General features: G+C 36.9%; 1 protein-coding gene across 9 annotated transcripts in view; it reads right to left on the minus strand.

Annotated features, from left to right (window-relative positions):
* Nucleotides 1–3,003: 3,003 nt before the first annotated feature.
* Nucleotides 3,004–16,993, minus strand: part of LOC106076380 (glycine receptor subunit alpha-3-like) — a 114,295-nt gene continuing 100,305 nt past the window's right edge. For all 9 annotated transcript variants that reach the window (XM_056038536.1, XM_056038532.1, XM_056038528.1 and 6 more), the window contains exons 8-11: nt 14,215–14,370; nt 9,617–9,831; nt 7,435–7,608; nt 3,004–6,220 (exon numbers count right to left, since the gene is read on the minus strand). In XM_056038536.1, coding sequence (XP_055894511.1) covers nt 6,065–6,220; nt 7,435–7,608; nt 9,617–9,831; nt 14,215–14,370 — 701 coding nt within the window. In that variant the 3' untranslated portion in view covers nt 3,004–6,064. The remainder of the gene's footprint in view (nt 6,221–7,434; nt 7,609–9,616; nt 9,832–14,214; nt 14,371–16,993) is intronic.

The raw sequence follows: 16,993 nt of genomic DNA on the forward strand, positions 1-16,993 counted from the left end.
GAGTTAGCTTATCGAACCTTGTATACAAATAACGCACTGGGATTTTTCAATTTCTGCTTCAACTATTGAAGTAAAACCATGTCGACATTATAGAGAGCGATTTTTGATTGTTTAGTCTTTCTCCCATCTCTGGCCAATATGTCTGCTTTTCCATTGCCTTTGGCTTAAATTTGACCTGGAATCCATTAGATCTAGCAACAGAGATTTTTTTGGGGGGGAGGGGGGGCGGTGATGAGGGTGTTGACTAGTGAGTACCCTTGTTGAGCACCACAGACCTAGATAGTCCTGAAGAGCGTTACAAACAGTGTATCAGACACATTTGAATGGGTCATCTCTGTTTCCTCGCTATATACTTTTAATATTTCCGGATTTAGATTTCCAGAAGGAATTTATCATGTAAGAGGTAGCAGTGATGTGCCTCAAACTTTAAACTTGAAACTGACCAGCCCACTGCATTGTGTACAACACACACACACCTACAATTTGTCATTCAGATATACTTACTCCTTGTAACACATACACACACATACACAGCTTTTCATAGCGACATATCAATAACAAAGTTGTGTTTTGTTTTTTAAATTCTTTAATTAAAACCAAAGAAAAATGTATAACAAAACAAGTGATCAATTCATAACCTTTTTTTTTTTTGGTGAAGCAGTAAACGGGAGACAATTCATGAAAAAAAAAATTCGTCCGTTAGTCTACCAAATATAAATTAATGATGATCAATACAGTGGAGTCCCGATAATCCGAACTTCGGTAATACAAAAGTCCGCTTTATCCGAAACCGCAATTAGAATATTTTTAGGAATAAAAAATTTAGAAAGAGAAGTGAATAAATGTATTAAGTACTAAGATTTACAGAACATGTCAAAGATAGGCAGTGTAGTGATAACAACAGAACAATATCATAATAGTCACTACTAATGTTGTACATGGTACAAGGATAAAATGGTTGTAAAAGGTCTGTTACATTGTTTCTTACAAGAGAAGAAGACTCTTTTTCGTAGTGCTGCATCACAGGTAGCAGCAGAGTGCTACGTCAAAGGTAGCAGCAGAGTGCTACATCGCTTCACTACTGTAATAGAAACATTTCGCTTCACTACTGTATAAGAAACATTTCGTTCTCTTGTCATGCATTTCATACACAAATTGGTTAGTTTCATATAGATATAATAAAATAAACTGTACTTGTTAGGATATCCTGAACCGGTTTAAAATAATGTAGATTTTAGAAATACTTTTGCTTAATCCAAAATATTCGTTGTCCGAAATGGGTCCTGACCAAATTATTTCGGACTATCTGGACTCCACTGTAGTTTACAGCCTCCCTTTTAAATGTATTTACTACTGTATTGTCCAACGTTTTACCCAAACTGTCATCTAAGTCTTAGGGCTCAACTGCTCCATCACAGACTACAAACATATGTCTGGGATTTGCATGATAATGACAACAGAAGTGAATCATGAATAGGTAATGGGTCAAAACTATATTATATGGGCTTTCATGGTAACAATTATCAAGGTCAACCGTCAAGACAAATGTCTAAACTACATAGGCTTAGTCAGACGCTACTGCAAAATTACTAATAGAAGGTTTGTTTATATTTTGATAGGCTACAATAGCGTGTCAATAGTACGTAATGTGGGTCAGCAAACATTAGAACAGCGGTTCTCAACCTTTTAAGCTCGGCGACCCCTCTTTACAATACCACACTCTGCCGCGACCCCCCCCCCCCCCCCCCCCCGCCCGGCTCAGACACACAGCAATAGAAGAATAGACAAAACTATTCAATTTTTCGATGGTCACTGGCGACCCCTGGCAAATCGTCAATCGACCCCCAAGGGGGTCGCGACCCACAGGTTGAGAACCCCTGCATTAGAAGGTTTACAGTGAAAACACGAGACTATGACTAAGTATAAAATCGGAACAAAAAATATGAACGTAGTTTTATAAAATATAATCATAAATAATCATATAATCAGTGTAGCAAGTTTTAGTTTATTCCTTTGTATATTTCAGACACAAATATACAGCACAAATACACACCCATTCTCAAGTACTAGTTCAAACATATGTATAACAAACAAATGCATCTTGTAAAAGTTCTACAAAACAAACGGAATTGAACCAGCTCCAATGAATCAGCTTCACTGAACCAGCTTCAATTAATCACCTTTAAAAAAATCAGCTGTAATGAGACCAGCTCCAAAGAACAGGCTCTAAGGAACCAGCTTCAATGAATTAGTTATAATTAAGGAACCAGCTTAATAATTCAAATGAACCACTTACATGGGAACAGTGTCTGTCTGTCTCTCTGTATATCTAGTTCACTCTCTCATATTTCTTTAAGTGCCAGGGAGGTCTTTCGGGTAGGCACTGGTTCTCAAAGACCCACAGTCTAACCCCATTTTTATCAATAACAGGGCATGGCTCTATGTTAGTGTCCACTTGTTTTGGACTTTACAAACAAACAAAATAAAGGCCTACAAAATACTTGAAAAAAAAAAGACTTATATAAGAGAAAGAACTGTACATTTACAGTCACATTTCCCAATAGTGTAAAATTGATTTCCCTTTTTCTATCTAAAAAAGAAAAATTAACAAATTAATTAATTAGTTTTTTTATGATTCATGTTTTGTTAGGGAAATTAATTATCGTGCAAAGTTTTAACGTGATCCATGAATGGAAAGTGAGAAAATAGCGAAATAGGAAAAATACTTTACTCTAAAAGAATAGCTCCATATTTACAGCCATATCTCCCAAAGGTTTACGATTTATTTCCCTTTTTGATATACGATTTTTTTTATTAATTACCATTATTTAATTAACTAATATGTTAATTTTTTTTTAAAAATTGATTCATGTGTTGTCATCAGCGATGAATGTCTTCTTCTTCGTTCTCATTTTTATGAAGGGTTCAAACAAGTCATCCTAGATATGAGATGAACAGCGCAGTGGTTTCCAGTTCAGGCAGTTCTCCATTTAGTTTTTCTTCTTTAGGGTGGGAGGTTTCGGGGCCAGTGTCTTGTTCACGCCTCTCAGTAGAGTAAGCAGCTTTGTGGCACATGATCAGCATTCACAAGGGCGAGTCTTACTAGTCTCAATCTTAAGCTTCCGAACATATGCTGTCTCATTGTTGTGTATGGCTATGCGGAGTCTCAACTTGATCCCAGAATAGCAACCGGGAGAAATAACGTGTTCAAAATTTGTTCCATACAGTGAGAGTTGATATAAGCTTTGTATTAAAAGAAAGAGGAAGTTTATATAAGGGGAATAACTCTATATTTACAACCATCTTTCTAAACACTGTAAAAATTGTTTCCCTTTTGGATTAATTAACAGATTTTATTAATTACTACTATTTAATTAATTTTTGGTCTTCGACAGTAAAAAAAAAAGCGCAAAGTTTGGACTGGATTCAAGAAAGGGAAGTGGGACAAATAGCTTGCTCAAAAGTCGTTTCAATGAGTTGATTATAAGATGTCGTAAAGATGTCGTAAAAAGGTCTAGCCTTCTGCTTCTTTTGTGTCAAGGACAATGGCCGCGCTACCCCCTGCCCCTCTTCCCCTTAACACCGAAGTACATTAGAATGTAAGCCTCGTTTAAGAAAACGCCGCATCATTATTGTTGACATGCTATGAGCATTAATAAAAAAAAAGTTCCACAAAATGAATCAACAAACTTGTCGTCTGCTAACACACACACACAACAGCAAACATCTGCCTTGGAGAAATAACGATTGCATGTACATTGACATATTAAAAAAAAACATAATTAAAAAAACAAAACAAATAAATACATGACATGGAGTAGACCAATCAAAATATTATTGCAATGTTAGCAGAAGTCAAAAGTGGCGGGAAAAGTACCAATCTCCGAAACAACTGATCAAAAATTAAATACTCTAATAAGCAGCAGTGTTAAAAAAGTGCTAGGTGTAAGAAAAGAAATGGAAGAAAAACATTTAATTAATTACCGTGAGTTTCATATATATATACACACACACCAGAGAAAATAGAATAAGAAGTATTTCTTACATAATACATAAATATACATTTTTATTAATAAATCGTATTTATACAATGCATAAGTCGTTTTGTAATTATGTTCATAGAAATACAATGGTGAAAATGAAGTATACATTTTTGTTTACACAGCATCCTTTCAATTGATTGGTAGCAATAGTAGGTATCTTCAAAAATGTGCATATAATTTTTGGTTGACGTCATGTACATAAATTTACGAACTTTGGGGGCGTGGCCCAACCGACGACATACTACCACTAAAAAAAAAAACAACATATAACCAATACTTACACTTGATAAAATTATTATTTTTTTTTTTCCAAATCTAGAAGTTATATTTCAGGGGAGTGAACTTTTGTAAATTACTCAAAGTAGCAGACGACTTATAAGAAGGGCCATAACGTTTATGAAAATATAGATAAGTGATGTATATATATGTTATGAAACATAAGGACAGTATCATATATTTCTTTCATGCATGCTGTATTTCATTGGAGAAATAACATATTACTTGTATGGATATAGAGATGTCTGGACTAGTCTAGAGTTGATATGGATATAGAGATGTCTGGACTAGTCTAGAGTGGATAGGATTTCGTAAATTAAAAACAATGTCATTTGAAACGAATCCAATCCACACCATGCAAACAATTAGGGCATTCGGAAGTACTATTCACAGGTGATAAAATGATAGTCACTATTAATTAAATTAAATGATTGTTCAACAAAGTTATTAAAAAGACATGGTGATATAAATAAAGTCATCCAAAGATTTGTAAAAAAAAAAGTTTAATTATCACAGAAGAAGAGAATTCAAAGATTCAATAAAGAGAGAAAAAACAAACTGCTCTGATCTACACAACGATGGTAATGACAAAAAAAAAAGATTTAATTACACTAATGGAAGCATTAATCAACATACATTCCTAGATGTATGTACTAAATATATGTGTGGGTTATTTCAATCAGGGCCAGATTTAATAAGATCTAAAGGGAAATTGTAAAATACACTTCATTAATGATAGCCTATGCTAGGGTATGAACACTTGAAGGTATTTAAGTTTTTGTAAAATAGTGTACGCATCTCGGATCCTCCTTCAGATTTATAAATATAAATACATCCTAGCCCAAACTTGAGAGATGACGGGAGAGAGCAGCAGGCAGGGTTTGAACCCGGGATTATGGAGACCACTGAACGACAGTCCAGAGCGCATACCAAGCGACTAGGCTGAAATGCATTTCTACATTGTATCTCATGTTTATAATACTAATATATATATGTTTATAATACTTAAATATTTTTAGTTCTTTAAGTTTCTGCTGACCCCTTTCCGTTTGATTAGATTTAGAAGTCTATTGGCGATTGTACTCTTTGCTCTACTCTAAACTATGGGTATCTATATCACTGTCAATCACTGTCATATCTAGCTATCTATGTATATGTGTGAAGTAAACACTTATCTTCTTTCACATTAATGTGAGTATTAAACGCTGTCTTAAAAACAAGCAGGAATTGTATAGTTAATCAAACATAGATTGTTTTGTTGAAATTAGGATGGTTTAAATGTATTTACATATTATTGAAACATTAATCATTAAAACATTTTGTTGTCCTTGTAGATTTAAAACTTGCATTTCAAATGTCATTCACTGTGAAAGTTGTGGCACAAAAAATCCCTGTGGCATGAATGAAACTATCTGCCCGGGCATTGAGGCTTAGCTTGGAATAACATTTCACCAACAAATCATTAAAATGAACAGACATAACCTTATGTTGCGAACCACTTTTGTCGGCGCAAGGCGTGGGTTCAATCCTCTTGGCTCATTAAAGGAAATCCATACATGTCAGACGATCTATGCAGAATTTTAGCACATCTTAGCAAAAAAAAAAACAACCAAACAAACAAAAAAACAAACAACTGTTTAGTCGATGCCCTGGCAGATTGCTTCTCGTTCAATTTGACCCGCCCATTTCACACGTGAATGCGGAACTAAAAAGGACACAACTATTGATGACGTCATCGGCCTGGTTTAGGAGAAGTGGTAGATCATCCAGTACAAGATGTTGAACACGGAGAAGGACAAAGGGAACAGAACTCTTGACATCTTGTCCACTCGTCTTGCACGTTGTTTGAAAATTGCAGCAGGGTTAGGCGCCCCTGGTTGCCTGGAGAGTTTGCCATTGATCTGTTGGAAAGGGGCAGAGCATTAATACATACAAAAATATATCTTTGCATTAGATCTTTACAAACATTGTTTTGATAGTATGTACATCTGACTAAGAGCTACAAACACACATCTGATCTTTACTTGAGAAGAAAGAGGAGGAAAAAAGGTGAAACATAAAATGGAAATATTTTGGCTACAAACGAAACAAAAAGAGAGAGAGAAAAAAAAAGTTTAACAAAAGAGAGACAACTCATTTAATGAAGTGAGTTTTCAGTAATTCCAGAGTTGTCCTCCATTACGTTATGCTATAACTGTAACGTGTTAAAAAAAATATATAAAATTCTAGCTAATACATTAAAAATGAACATATGACTGTTTTGGTCACCAAACAATGAAATAATAGTTAGATATAAAAACATATAAACCAGTTATAATATTAAGTCAGATGAAGTATTTAGAATTAGTTTAAGATTAATTATGAGGATCGGTCACTCACATAATTTGAAACAAAATCCAAGAAATAGCGTAGACAGTTATAGCATAGACTTCTCTATCACATGGATACATTCGTATAGAAACATTCGTATAGATATATTTGTAAAGAAACATTCGTGGGAATTAAAAAACAACAACAACCTTTGGGCCAGGGTTTTGAGAGTGTACCATTACAAAAGAGATACAAGAGACTGTTGACACAAAAACTCCTTTGTTCCCCTGGCAATCAAATCATAAAAGTAGAATTGATCTGTTGTAAACATTTCACATTTAACGTTTGAGTGAAGCTATTGTGAATGTATATTTTGTTTCCATAGTTATAATGCACTTTTTGAAATGCATAAATTGTAAGACACATTTCCTCGTGGATAGTAAAGAATATTATTATTGATATTATAATGCAAACCAAATTTTACAAAAATTTACTTTATATGGAGTAAGAATCTAGAACACCCCGTATCTGCCATATTGTACATTACATAACAAAGTAAAAGCTTGTTTAGGTCATAGACATAGAAATAGAAATATAGAAAGTTCTCCTACTGTATCATCACCAATATTTATCACCAATATATTATATCATCACCAACAATAGTTGCGCGGAATACAATATTTTATAATCATTTTGAAAGAAATACTTTAGGTATTGTAAAATATGAATAGAGAAAATATTTTTTAGTCATTTTGAAGGGAAAGTATTTTTGATCCTATTAACTTCTAAAAACAACAAAGTTTACCATTGGAGAGAAGTCCTCTTTTGGCTCTGTTGGCGCGATGGGGACCTCGTTCAGGACCTGCAGCTTCTCGCCTCTCCTGGACAGGACATTGACGTAAGCAAACTCTAAGAAGGCAGCGAAGACAAAAATCAGGCTGCTGACCACCCAGACGTCTATAGCTTTGATATAAGACACCTGGGGAGACAAGAGAGATTTCTTATTACTTTATGCAAAGGACACAATAAAACCTCATGCTGGTGTTTCGAAAACATTTTCTAGGACGTAGCATGTCTGCAAGACAAGCGTAGGATGTCTGGGGAGGAGGCAAGACAGGCGTAGGATGTCTGGGGAGAAGGCAAGACAGGCGTAGGATGTCTGGGGAGAAGGCAAGACAGGCGTAGGATGTCTGGGGAGGAGGCAAGACAGGCGTAGGATGTCTGGGGAGAAGGCAAGACAGGCGTAGGATGTCTGGGGAGGAGGCAAGACAGGCGTAGGATGTCTGGGGAGGAGGCAAGACAGGCGTAGGATGTCTGGGGAGAAGGCAAGACAGGCGTAGGATGTCTGGGGAGAAGGCAAGACAGGCGTAGGATGTCTGGGGAGAAGGCAAGACAGGCGTAGGATGTCTGGGGAGAAGGCAAGACAGGCGTAGGATGTCTGGGGAGGAGGCAAGACAGGCCTAGGATGTCTGGGGAGGAGGCAAGACAGGCGTAGGATGTCTGGGGAGGAGGCAAGACAAGCGTAGGATGGTTGGGGAGGAGGCAAGACAGGCCTAGGATGGTTGGGGAGGAGGCAAGACAAGCGTAGGATGTCTGGGGAGGAGGCAAGACAGGTGTAGGATGGTTGGGGAGGAGGCAAGACAGGCGTAGGATGTCTGGGGAGAAGGCAAGACAGGCGTAGGATGTCTGGGGAGGAGGCAAGACAGGCGTAGGATGTCTGGGGAGAAGGCAAGACAAGCGTAGGTTGTCTGGGGGGGAGGCAAGACAGGCGTAGGATGTCTGGGAACTAGGCATGACATACAAAAGACATGAAAAAACAACTTGGGTGTATATTCTATAGTTCCATTATAAATAGCTGTGTTCATTCTCTTAAATAATAATAATAACAATAATGATAATAACAAAATAAATAAATTATGGCTTTTATTTAGCGTTACTTTCATGCTTATAGCATGCTCAGAGCGCTTTGGTCCAATCTTAGTTGTGGACCACTCGGGGGGGGGGGGGGGTATCTGGGAGAAGGTTTTGCTCTGCTCGAGTCGAGTGTCGAACCTCGAGCCCCCTTCATAAGTAGCCAAGACAAGCCAAGTTCAAGCGTACTTAGCCTCTCGACCACGCTTCTTCATTTTGTCTGTAGTCAATATTTTTTTGGTGGGTAAATATGTCTGTAATTTGTATGTCTGCACTCAGTGTTTCTGCAGTAAATCTGTTTCAGTTAATCTAATGTTAGCTCTCGTGTTTGTGTTTGTAATGTTATCACAGCGCCTTGAGCCTACAATTTGTTTGTTAACTGCGCTTTATAAATAAAACTTTTATTATTATTTATTATTATTATTATTATCTACCACAGTCAATATGTCTACAGTCAATATGTATCCTGTCAATATATTTGTCGTAAATATGTCTGTAGTCAATTTGCCTCTGACTTATTCTCTCTGCGTTTGTAAGTCTTAAAAATGTGTCTTTTACAGGTGTCTTTATTAAAGGTGAATATGCATCCTCCGTTTGGGACCCCTCAACTCAAGAAAACATTAAGAAACTGAACAGACATAAAATAGAGCAGTGAGATTCATAACAAACGAATATTCACATTTGACTAGAGTAACACCTTTAGTAAAATCACTAAATTTAGAAAGTCTTCAGGACAGAAGGCTCAAAAGTAAAGTAGCAATCATACATAAAACACTGAACCATAATCTTCAAATACAAAAACAAAATTTAATAAAATAATCTGAAAGACCCAAAGATAAAGGCACATTCCTCGTCCCATATGCTAGGACAAATTTGTACAAATACTCCTTCTTCCCTAGTGCTATTAGAGCATGGAATGGGTTGCCTGAGCTAGCCAGGAAAACCAGTGACTTGGCAGAATTAAGTCATTGGTTAATATGCATGACTAAATGCATGACGCGTAGGACGTAATCATCTTCTTTTTTGAAGTAACGTCTGTATTATATAAGATAAGAAGATAAGGTGTTTTTACTCACTTTCGGCTGTTGCGCCTGGGTGTTGGAGCCATGCGTGTTGAGCGTCAGCACAGTCAGCACGCCGAGCGACACACGTGCTGGGGTGGCCTCGAGGTCCAGCCAGAAGCCCACCCACGAGAGCATCACGATGAGGATGCTGGGCACATAGATCTGAATGATGTAGAAGCCAATGTCTCTCTTCAGGGTAAAGAAAGCTTTGATGCAGGCGAATTTCGCTGGGAACAAAATATAAACAACAAATAATGGACAAGGAAGACCATTTCAATAGAGCAAAAGGGATTACATTTAGAACCTAATTACTTACTTAGTTATTTAGGTGTCTATAGTGCATATGATATAGGAAGCGTTATTAAGATATGTATTTCAGAAGGCAGGGCCGGTCTTAGGCCACTGCAACCTATGCGGTCGCAGTGGGCCCCGCGCTTTCATAGGCCCCGCGCTAATTTTATGTGTAATTATTAATTGCAAAATATATACGAAAGATTCCTGGAAATAACCTGCACTTATTAAAATTTCCTGAAAACTCATAAAAATCTCATGAAAAATAGACAAAATTACCATTTGTGTGTGTCATTCATTATGGGAAAAAAAAGACAGTGTTAGCTTTCCTGTAATAAAATGTAATAATCGGATGAATTTTCCCCTTAACCGGAAGTTCCAATACCTTATTTACTTTTATTGTCACAGGAATATAAATATGCCATAGGTTACAAGGTTCGTAAAGTAAAGTTAACTTGATCGCAATTTTGTACTTAGAAAAGATTGAATAAAATGCAAAGCCGAATTTATTTTCTAATACAAAATCTTAATTTTCACAAAATCTTAATTTTCACTTATTATCCTTATTCCCACCCAGACTAGGCCCCGCGCAATTAGTTTCGCATAGGGCCCCGCAATCGCTAGGCCCTGTCAGAAGGTATGACCTTCACCTATCCCATAGTCTCCTGGACCGTTGGGGCAATATACTAAAACTGTCGACCGTCTTTCCTCTCTGTCCTTTGCCTCGGATAGAAACAGCCCTGTTTATTCTTCGTTGTTGTTTTCCCATCACTTTCTCTGTCTGCCTCTTTCTTCTTCTTCCTGGTTCTGTTCCCTGAAGGAAGGTCTTTGCCAGCCTTGATGAACTTGTAATGTGGCCATAGAGTTTGAGTTAACGTTGTTTGACAGTGGTTGTCAGGTCATCGTGGGGTTCCATTGCTGTAGTAATCCTGTTTCTTATCTCTTCATTCCAGATTTGCGGTCTTTGTAAAGTGACCCCTAATATCTGTCTGTAGACATTGCTAGGATCCTCTTCTCGAGATCTGCAGCCAGTGTCCAAGATTTGAATGCATATAATAATGTGGAGTGACCAGGGAGCGCATCAGTCTGATTTTAGTGTCGAGGGCTTTGCTTTTATCGATCCATATTATTTCAGAAGGTATATGATCATTTATGTGCATTTTTTTTTACCAAATCAAATTTCGAATTTCTTCTATTGGTAGCACAAAGTAGGCCAAGGTTTGATTTTTTAAAATTGTAGTTGGCAACAATACTCTTTCAAAATGGCGTTATTGACACTGTTTAACTGATAGATTTGTTTCGAAATCGCATACAATATTATTTTGTTATGTTTTTTCTTAGGTTATCTTATACGGCCTCGGTATTTCTTGATATCGCTTTATCTAATTTTTCTATCTTACTGTATTTTATTGCCTTAAAATGTAAACAAAGAGGACATAAGGCTCAATAGATTACCGTGTTTCAAATTGATCGTACAAATCTGTAATAAAGAATTGATGAAAGGAAACTGAGCTCTGAGGGAGTGAAGCAGCTTGTCCCAGGTAAAGAACTAGAAGTGATAGTGACCCACAGCTTTTAAGGCGTGCGCAATTTGTAATCTCCCCTCCGAATTGGAATAAAAGCGTCGCTCTTTTATTTCTTGCTCCTAAAGCCATGGATGTTTTACATCACACGAGAAAACACGATAGTTAAACGGTTACAAAACAAAACATCAATATGAGATAGACAAATACAAATACGCATTCGTAAAGTCAATCAGTCAGAAGATCTTCTGATTCCCTCAATGACATAAACGGTCAACCTGTCCGTCTGTTGGTCCGTTCCATCAAACCTCAGACAGTGCTCCATATTTGATCACAACGTCAATGCCAACAAAATGTAAACAAATAGCCACAAGGGCTAATCGAACACCAAGTACGTGGTCAGAGCTCTGGGAGTGGGCACTGGGTAAATCTAAGACCACCAGGATATTAAAAGATGAGCTCACAGTACTAATGACGCCCCTTCGGACATCCAGACACCACGAACCTTGGTCCAGCGCCCAGATTATTTTTGTGGTGTCGGAAGCAAGGGAAAAAAAAATTAGAAAAACACACACACACACAAACTTCCATGACCAGACGGACAGTGAGATGTGGAAATCAATCAGAGAGCTGAAAACCGATGACGTCCTGTCTACAAAGACAAGCTCATAAAATGGCTTGATTGAACTCTGCAAACATATTTCGTGACTACACTTGATAGAGAGCAAATCTTAAACACCCACGTGACACCATAGCAAGGGGTAAGCGAGGGGAAATAGGCCCCTCTCCCCAATAGTAGGCTTAGAGGCGGGGCTTAACATGGTATGAGTAAGCACTGTTCGACTTTCTCGTTATAGAGGATAGCCACAGACGTGATTTCTATTGAGGATATTTCCGAACTACATTTCTGTCCAATCATCAAAACTGTAAAGTTTATTTGAAGTGTAAACATAAAATAATCATTCAGGAAGTGCTACGAAGAGTAGGGTGCCAGGACATCCGCTCTGTTATCAGTAGCTAGCTGACGCTTTGGCTGGCTTGGCCACGTTCGTAGAATGCCAGTAGGTCGACTCCCACAGGACATCCTGTATGGCGATGTAATAGAAGGCAGGAGAGATGCTGGTCGCCCACTTTTACGTTATACTGATGTATGCAAACGCGACATGAAGCTTTTCAAAATCGACACTAGCAGCTGGAAAAAGTGGCACTGGATTGATCCACATGGAGAGAGATCATAAAGGTTCATGGTCTCGGATTGCAGATGCCATACACAACAGAACCAGAAAAAAAAGGGTGAAAATGCAACGGCGCCTGGTGATTACATATGCCCAACCTGCGACCGCAGCTGTGTATCAAGGATTGGCCTCTTTAGTCACACAAGAAGTTGCAAAGGGAAAAGATCTTCTCTCGAGACGTAAAATGCCACAGAAACATAAAGCTAACTGCGAGATGTAGAAATGAATTGGAGATGTAGTGAACTTTTAGAAGCACATAAGATACTTTAGGATTTCAAGCCAAGTCTTTTATAGACGAATGATTTCAAATCACGATCTTTGAGAAACTTCGTCTTTGTACTTGTCATTCTCATTGTCCAGCTCTCTCTTTCTTTCTTCTCTACCTTTCTCTTATCTTATCTTTCTTACTATTATCCTTCTTTTTTCTCTCCCCTTCACATTTCCATCTCTCTTTTTTTTCTCTCTTTCTCTTCCTCCATATTTCTCTTTCTCTTCATCTTTTTTTTTTTTAAAATCTCTCTCTATTTCCAACTCTCTTATCATTTCTCTCACCCCCTTTCTCCCTCATCTCTTTTTAAATTTCCCCCCTCTTCTTTCCTATCTCTCTCTCGCTCTCTTTCTCTCTCTCTTTCTCTCCAGTTCAGTAGTTTAGAGAAACGTTTTGAGCCCCGAGAAAGTTGGCACTTTAATGTTTTTACGCCAGTCCTACACTGTACCGCCACATACACGGAAACGCCCCCACGCTGGCAGGGTTCTCCATCTCTCCATTCAGAGAGCATCTGATAGTCACAGAAGCATGCAGGTTCTCCAGTAGCTCATCATCAGTTGATCGTCTCTTTCTCCAAAGCAGCAGCCGACACAAGCCCCGCCATGCAGTGTTCAGACTCGTTTCAATTTAAAAACTTAAAGCCGACCTGCTTTTTGTCTTCTTACTAAATGTTATTTTCTTCAACATTAAAACGAAAAGTTTCTCTTTAAGACGGATTAAAAACAAACTGAAAATTTACACGAGAGAGAATGACAAATGTGTTGTCAAGATTTGCATATCAGTTTCTCAAGTAACTCATTCACTGACGCCCTTGTAATTATAAAAAAAATTCACCTCGGATACCGACGCCCTTGTAATTATAAAAAAAATTCACCTCGGATACCGACGCCCTTGTAATTATAAAATCATTCACCTTGGCTACTGACGCCCTTGTAATTATAAAATCATTCACCTCGGCTACTGACGCCCTTCTAATTATAAAATCGTAAGGTGCTTAGTACTCACAATAAACATTTGATTAGATCAATCAAGCACAGGACGTTTGAAAAAAAAACTATATACGAATTAGTGCAGCAAAACAGGTGATTATGAAGACCCATTTGCGACCTAAATATTTTGTGTCAACTAATGTAGACAAAGCCGATGTTGGTCGGCGATGAAAACCAAAATCATTTAATCTGTTAATAGAACAGTGATACAAGAGTGCTTCTGACGATAGTTCTGTTCATGTATACTGGCCTACAGAAATGTGAGTGAAAGCTTTTCCAAGATGAGTTTAAACGTCTGACTTACGTGAGTCTGAGTCCATGGTTCCGTTGCAGGACTCTGTCGTGTTCTCAACAATGGAGAACTGGGGCAGCTCCGTGTGTAGGGTGATTTCTTTGTCATACGTGATGGGGAGCTCGTTCTCCACCCATTTGAACATCACATTCTCTGTGGTGTAAGTATCTGGAACATAGACACCATCAGCACTTTAGTGTATAGACTATATTAGCACTTTAGTTCGTATACTATATTAGCACTTTAGTTTGTATACAATATTAGCACTTTAGTTTGTATACTATATTAGCAGCTTAGTTCGTATACAATATTAGCACTTTAGTTTGTATACAATATTAGCACTTTAGTTTGTATACTATATTAGCAGCTTAGTTCGTATACAATATTAGCACTTTAGTTTGTATACAATATTAGCACTTTAGTTTGTATACAATATTAGCACTTTAGTTTGTATACAATATTAGCACTTTAGCTCATAGACAAAATTTAGCCACTTTAGTCCATTTACAACATCAGTACTTTATTTTATATTCAAAAGTTAGCAATTAAGCTCATATGCAACATTATCACTTTATTTCATATACACAGCATTTAGCACTTTATTTCATAGACAACATTAGCACTCATCTCATAAAGAAAACTAGCATTTTATTTCAATTACAACATGAGCACTTTATTTCATATATACAACATGAGCACTTTATTTCATATGTACAACATTAGCACTTTATTTCATAAATACAACATTAGCACTTTATTTCATAAATACAACATTAGCACTTTATTTCATATACAAAGTTTAACATAAACAACATTAGTATTTTATCTCAAATACAACATTTCGATCTTAAGCTCAAACCAATGGTAAAACATTTGATTGACTCGGAAAGATTTAATAAATGTTTTTGATCTAAGCTAATTATATAGTGTCATGCATGCATTACATTTTAATGCGTATACAAAATCTTTAAAATGTAGGAATTTGTCAAGGGTTAAAATGTAATAAAAATTGGTCACTAAATCCACAGCAAACAAAAATTGGCCTTGTATTTAACTTTTTAAATATTCTGAATGTTTTTCCAACGTAAAAAATATCAAAGTAGTTTTTTTAACCTAACCCTAACCTAAACCTAACAATAATGAATGAAATCACGTTCAGATTAAGCCAAATGTTAACGACAGACCTAACTCTTTAATGGGACTCAATAGCAATAGCAAGATTTTATTCCATAGGATGTACACCTTTCTTAAAATGCTTTTCGGTGGACTTTTAATGGGCATTATTTTAACTTCCAAGGGAATGACGGATAGTCATATCTATTCAGAGCTTGTAAACGACATTTGTAATGAATGATTGATTGATTGAGTGACTTAATAGACACATCTCATTGTTTCAACCGAAATGCCCATACAACAGAGAGTTACGCCACGACCAGCTAACTCATTTGTTAAACAGAACTCTTTTGTAAGAATGTTTATTGTTTTCTCCTACTTCCTGTCTCTCTCTTTCGCTAGAGATACACAAACACCCAGAGTTAACATGTTGAATGTATAGACTCTATACAAATATAAATATGCGTCGTTGCTATCAGTTGTCCTTTATTGTGACGATGGTACATTTAGTTCACAAAATTTATTATTCAAAGTGTTACTTCCATCCCCTTCCACCATCCACAAGACACACAAAAAGTCTATAGAACCAACAATAATTTCATTCTTTCCCATCGTCTCCACATCTCTCTATTTACAGAAAAGGCATCTATTATTCAAGAAGAACGAGCCGAATTGAAAACGAGGCTTTCACTGAAGTTTAACCTCTAAGTACTTGCTACTTAAAATTCATCGGAATTTTTTTTAAAAGATTAATATTCAGTAAGCGTAAGGTTTTCTCTGGTCTATCTAGAGAGGCTTACTTTGACTGCCATACATCTCAATAGTGTCATGAGTTGATGATACATCCAGATAGATTTATGAGTTGGTGTGATATACCTTTTGATAGAGTTGTGAGCTGGTGTGCTATACTTTTTGTTAGAGTTATGAGCTGGTGTGCTATACTTTTTGATAGAGTTATGAGTAGGTGTGCTATACTTTTTAAGTCAAGAGTTGGTGTGGTGTACATCTTGATAAGTCATGAGCTGGTGTGCTATTCATTTTGATAGAGTTATGAGCTGGTGTGCTATACTTTTTGATAGAGTTATGAGTTGGTGTGCTATACTTTTTGATAGTTATGAGCTGGTGTGCTATACATCTTGATAGAGTTATGAGCTGAAGTGCTATACTTTTTGATAGTTATGAGCTGGTGTGCTATAGTTTTTGAGTCATGAGTTGGTGTGCTATACATCTTGATAGAGTTATGAGCTGGTGTGCTATACATTTTGAGTAATGAGTTGGTGTGCTATACATTTTGATAAGTCATGAGTTGGTGTGCTTTACATTTTGTTAGAGTCATGAGTTGTTGTGCTATACATTTTGATAAGTCATGAGTTGGTGTGCTTTACATCTTGATAAGTCATGAGTTGGTGTGCTTTACATCTTGATAGAGTCATCAGTTGATCTGCTATATATCTTGATAAGTCATAAGTTGGTGTGCTTTACATCTTGATATAGTCAAGATTTGATATGCTATACATTCTAAAAGAATCATGAGTTGCGATATACTTCGGTATAGAGTCATAAGTTGATGTGCTACATCTGCATACATCTAGATGAATCAAGGAGTTGATTTGTTATACATCTAGATGAATCAAGGAGTTGATTTGTTATACATCTAGATGAATCAAGGAGTTGATTT

This window comes from Biomphalaria glabrata, chromosome 8 (genome assembly GCF_947242115.1).
Source record: "Biomphalaria glabrata chromosome 8, xgBioGlab47.1, whole genome shotgun sequence".
Lineage (NCBI taxonomy): Eukaryota > Metazoa > Mollusca > Gastropoda > Planorbidae > Biomphalaria > Biomphalaria glabrata.